General features: G+C 36.0%; 1 protein-coding gene across 1 annotated transcript; it reads right to left on the reverse strand.

The window, feature by feature from the left end:
• Nucleotides 1-3,165: 3,165 nt before the first annotated feature.
• Nucleotides 3,166-4,035, reverse strand: LOC130963003 (uncharacterized). The gene has a single exon (XM_057889153.1). It carries the CDS (start codon nucleotides 4,033-4,035, stop codon nucleotides 3,166-3,168), a length of 870 nt encoding a protein of 289 aa, XP_057745136.1.
• Between the last annotated feature and the right edge of the window lie 1,628 nt (nucleotides 4,036-5,663).

Genomic DNA, 5,663 nt, shown 5'->3' on the forward strand with positions numbered 1-5,663 from the left:
CCCAATTAATTGAAAGAAAATTTTTGGTGAAACTTGCTTGAATTTCATACCTTGTGAAGCATGTATTGAACTAAGAACAGAAGCTTGTGAGACTTGAGCCTATTGATGTGGTTACATTTTATAACCACTTATTTTCCATTCTTGTGTGAAATTGCTCTCTTTCTATGATTGTGATCCTTGGTTTGCTTGATTCTATATATCCATTTATTTTCTTGTATTTATGCATTTATATGATTGAGGCCATTATTGCATTAGCCACTTACCCAAATAGCCTACCTTTTATTCTCCATTGTTAGCCAATTTTGAGCCTATGTTCAACCAACTTATTCTCAATTTAGCTCATTACAAGCCCAAGGCGGAAAACCAATGAAAAGTCCTTGTTTGGATCCTTTGATTAGCCTAGGCTAGTGAGAGTGTTTATTATTCAAGTTGGTGAGGTTTGGAAACATTGGATGGGATAAAAGGGGTAGTACACTTTTATGTTTAGGAATTGGGTACATATTCATGTATTGATTAAATGGAGGGACCTTATGCATTGATGTTCTTGTATATAGTTTGAAAGAAGAAAAAAATATATAAAGAAAAAGAAAAAATGAATGAAAAAAAAAGAAAAAAAAAGAAAAGGAGAAAAAAAGGAAATGATGATGAAAAAGAAAAAAATATATAGTAAAGAGGGGACAAAATACCCCAAAGTGAAGTCAATAAAAAGGAATCAATGCATAGGTGTTGTGAATCAAATAAGAATGCATGAATACGTGAGTAAAGGTGAAGAATGGGTAGTTAGAATAGTTTGAATTTGTATAGGTCATTATATAGTTAGGTGGGGAAGTCTATGCTAATCAAAGATTCAAATTCTAGTCCACTTAACCATAAATGATCCTACCTTGACCCTAACCCCATTACAACCTAAATGAAAGACCTCATGATGAATGTATGCATGCATTGAATAAGTGTTGATTGTTAGAAGAAAATCAAATTTTGGAAAGCTTGAATAGAAGAGAATTGAGTGAATTAACCCTTAAACACTTGAGTGAATAGAGCGGATATACATCCGGTGAGGGTTCAAAAGTTCAATTACATGTATTCACCTCTATTGTCTATATTCTTGCAAGTTTGAACTCTTCATGACAATTCAATACAATTGTGGTTTGGACTTAGTTCCTATATGCCTAGCTCTTGTGCTTATGCATGCTCTCTTGGGAATTGATTTGTTTGAACTAAGCATTTCCAATTGCTTTAGATAGTTGCCTTTAGATAGGATTCACATAGTTTAGTTGCATCCAAATAAATGTCATAACCCTTAGTTCCTTTTTATTTTAGCATGAGGACATGCTAAGGCTTAAGTGTGGGGAGGTTGACAAACCCCAATTTGACGGTTTGTTTTATATTGAATTTAGAGTATTTTGATAACCTTTTGTCACATTTAGCCTATAAATTAGCATGGTTTTGTTATCTCTCCCGTATTTGTGCCTAAGTGTAAAAACATGCTTTTTAAGCCTTATTTTGATGAATTCTAGTTCTTCTTTGATTCCATAAGATGCCTTGATGTGGTTGTTAGTAATCTCAGGATGAAATAGGCTAAGCATGGATCAAAGGAAGCAAGGAAGGAAGCATACAAGTGGAGAGAAGCATAAAAAGTCAAAGAAGCAAAGTCAGCCATGCACGCGCACGCGCACAAGGCGCTAGCGCGCACATCGCAGAATTAGCCAGGGACGCGCACGCGTACCGTGCGTGCACGCGTCGATGAGGGCACATGACCTCACTAATGCAACACGTGCCTGGCGATTTGAGAGGGTTTCTGAACCCATTTTTGGCGCCAAATTGCTAAGGGAAAGGAATAAAAGGATGAAGGATTAAGGGGAAGGCATCACTTTGACCAATAATCACTTTTAGTCATTAGTTTTTAGTTAGAGGATTAGTTTTAGAGTTTTAGAGAGAGAAGCTCTCCCTTCTCTCTAGAATGAGGATTAGGTTTAGTTCTTAGATATAGATTTAGATTCATGTTCTTCTACTTCTACATCTCAATTCCTTGTAGTTACATTGATTCTTCTTCCATTCTTTTATTGCAATTTCCTTTATGTTGTTCTTGTATTTTGTTATAGATCTAGTATTGTTCCTTTTACTCTCTTTCAATTCAATAAAGGTAATTCATAATAAATGTGTTTCTTTTGATTGTTGTTGTTAATTCCTTTCAATAATTGTTGTTAGATTTCATTCTTGTTGTTGATTTACTATGTTTTTCTTTTATGCTTACCAAGTGTTTGATAAAATGCTTGTTTGGATTTTAGTGTAGGTTTTGTTCCTCTTGGCCTAGGTAGAGTAATTAGTGACTCTTGAGTTATCTAATTCCTTTGTTGATTGATAATTAGAAGTTGCTAATTGATTTGAATGCCTCTAAAGCTAGTCACTCCTTTAGGAGTTGATTAGGACTTGAGAAATCAAATTGATTCATCCACTTGACTTTCCTTTATTTAGTAAGGGTTAACTAAGTGGTAGCAATGAACAATTCTCATCACAATTGAGAAAGGTAACTAGGATAGGATTTCTAGTTCTCACATCTTGCCAAGAGCTTGTTAGTTGTTAGTTTATTTTCATTACCATTTATCTTTCATGCTTCATATCAAAACCCCAAAATAACTCACAACCAATAACAAGACACTTTATTGTAATTCCTAGGGAGAACGACCCGAGGTTTAAATACTTCGGTTTATAGATTTTAGGGGTTTGTACTTGTGACAAACAAATTTTTGTATGAGAGGATTATTGTTGGTTTAGAGACTATACTTCGACGAGATTTCATTTGTAAAATTCTATACCATCAAAAATCCATTCATCACCATGCTGGAGAAGAACGTCCAGCTTGGATGTTTGTGAGCTTGAAACGCGGATAGCTCTCCACATCGGAGATGAAACCACGCGTATGCTAATATATAGTAATATATCTATATTTATAAATCATATGAATACTCTTCTTTCATAACATCCTTTGATTTTCATTTAATAGAATCTAATGGTTCATAAAAAATTGTGCATCTAGTGCACACAAAATGGTTGAGACAATTTTACACATACCCCAAAGAAACTGTCCCTCTCTAAAGAAAACATAGACCAAAACAAAACTATAAATTACACAGATAAGATTGGAATGTATAAAAAGAAACTACATTATATCTTATCAAAAACTTCCGTAAATACAACATTCTCAGTCCTGATAGGATCAGCTAATCTATCATCACAAAGTAAAATCTTAAGACCATTTCTATTCCTAACTCGGGAAACAGCTACATAAAGTTGACCGTGACAAAACACAGGACGACGCAAGAACAAACCAACTGTTGATAATGTCTGACCCTGGCTTTTGTTTATTGTCATCGCAAACGACAGAGAAACCGGAAACTGACGGCGTTGGAATTTAAACGGTATAACCGTATCACTGGAAATCATATTCATTCTATTGATAAAAACTTTATCCCCAACATTGCTACCAGAAACAATATCCGCACCGATCACATTTCTCCCTAAATCTCGCACAACAAGTCGAGTCCCATTACACAAACCCCCAGCTGGATCAATATTCCTCAACAAAATAATAGGCACGCCTATTTTCAACTTCAACGAATGATTAGATAGACCAGAACACCTAATTTGATTCAAGAATTCAACATTTATCCAATCAACATCAACATCAGAATAGACATCACTACCACATATCGAATCAGCATTGAGATAATTTTTCTCCTCCCCAGGCAACAAGTCAACTATATAATTATTTATCTCTTCAACATTATCGACAGTCGGAGCCAAAATTGCCCTATCCTGGAAAAAACTTGGATCACGAAAATTCTGAATCAAATTCGGATAGATTGTATTTACAATATATTCCACTGAATTTTCCAAGACAGGAATGATTAGATCAGAAGGAATATCAACAAAAAGTTTATCATTGACCACTGTTCCACATCGACCTTCACCGATTTGAAGTATCCAATCTGAAAATGACCTTAACTCCTGAGGAGTTGATTGTTCCAATCCCATTGTTAACCTCATATTTTTCGTCAGACACAAAAGTTCACAATATTTCTAGAGGACAGAAGAATTTATCGAAGCCATGACAATCTCAGCACGAGAATCTTTTGGAATAACTTGCAAGACCTGCCTGAAATCACCACTGAGAATGACCACCTTCCCACCAAAAGGTAAATCTTTATTCCTATCAGAGACCGAAACCATTATATCACGTAACATCCTATCGAGCGCTTCAAATGCCAATTTGTTAGTCATCGATGCCTCAAAAAGTATCGGACTACCTTAGCTTTTGCACTATCCTTCTTAATCTGACAAACAGTATCTTCAGTCAGCTCAACAGGAATATTGAACATAGAGTGAGACGTCTTACCACCGGGTAACAACAGAGAAGCAATACCACTAGAAGCAACGTTTATAATAATCCTTTTCTCAGATCGCAATCTAGCTGACAAAACCCTGTATAAAAAAGTTTTTCCAGTGCCACCAAACCCATACACAAAAAAGAATCCGTGCCTCTTATTCAAAACGCAATCAATAATTTTATCGTAGACCACCCTCTGTTATTCATTTAACTTTAAGACATTTGCAACATGCTCACGAGTCAAAGAAACAGTGTCATACTGTAACTCACGTAGCAGCATCAAGTTGCTAAATTGAGAGACTAAAGAGTTATTAGGAATCGGCATGCCAGCATAATTTCTCAATGATTTTCCATTACTCTGCAATAGTTTCTCAATCTCCAACAAACAAAATGTTTGCAACTCGTCCTGGCTCATCGTTAGATCTACGTTTAATGATAATTAATAAATATTAGCACGATAATATAATTTCTGCATTGTCTGTGTCCGTGTGTGACTGCTTGTCATATAATAAAATCACCATGAACAAAATTCTTACCAGGATATTGCAGCTCATGCCTTCTGCGATAAAGAATATCATCAGACAAATAAGCTTAAGTTTGTTCGCAAACTGACAGAGGCCTTCCCATGGAACCAGATAGCAATAACATCACAAAAAGCCTCTTTATCTGTGCAGCGGACACTACCTCGGCGACTTCCTTAATAGCAGAAACATACTCCTTATCATCTATCAAGAATCCCATGGCAGAACATGCCTCCTGAAATGTATCATAAGTAACACCATTCACGGTTCTTATACTTCAAAAACTGGTACAACCTCTCTGCACATTCAAAAGCATCCGCATATAGAAAAGTTCACCAGATGAGGGATGAGCAAAACTCAATCTTCCAATTGAGAATCCCCTCTGTCTCGGCTTCCACTCCCTACTGTTCAAACAATAGACAAATTTTCCTGGATATTCAACATATGTTAAAGACCACCCATCCGGGAACCGCATGTTGGCCATCATCCAACCCGTAAACATGTCAGCAAATCTTTGTTGCGCAAATAAACATGAGTAATGATATCAGCATCATCGAATACAACATGCTGCTGGTTTGGCAAGTGAAAAGTCAACCTCTGTACTGACGGCCATCTATGATGAATATCATAAGTAAAAATTCTCCACATGGATTCAGACGGTGATAAATAACGACAATCGTAATACTGTTTGATCTCATCAACCACCTGAGAAGATTCACCAACATGATATGTTTCTCTAACAGTTGTAGTCACCC

Source organism: Arachis stenosperma, chromosome 2, assembly GCF_014773155.1.
Source record: "Arachis stenosperma cultivar V10309 chromosome 2, arast.V10309.gnm1.PFL2, whole genome shotgun sequence".
NCBI lineage: Eukaryota > Viridiplantae > Streptophyta > Magnoliopsida > Fabales > Fabaceae > Arachis > Arachis stenosperma.

Coding starts and splice junctions, on each gene's coding strand:
- LOC130963003 (XM_057889153.1), bottom strand. CDS start 4,035: ATGGGATTGGAACAATCAACTCCTCAGGAGTTAAGGTCATTTTCAGAT.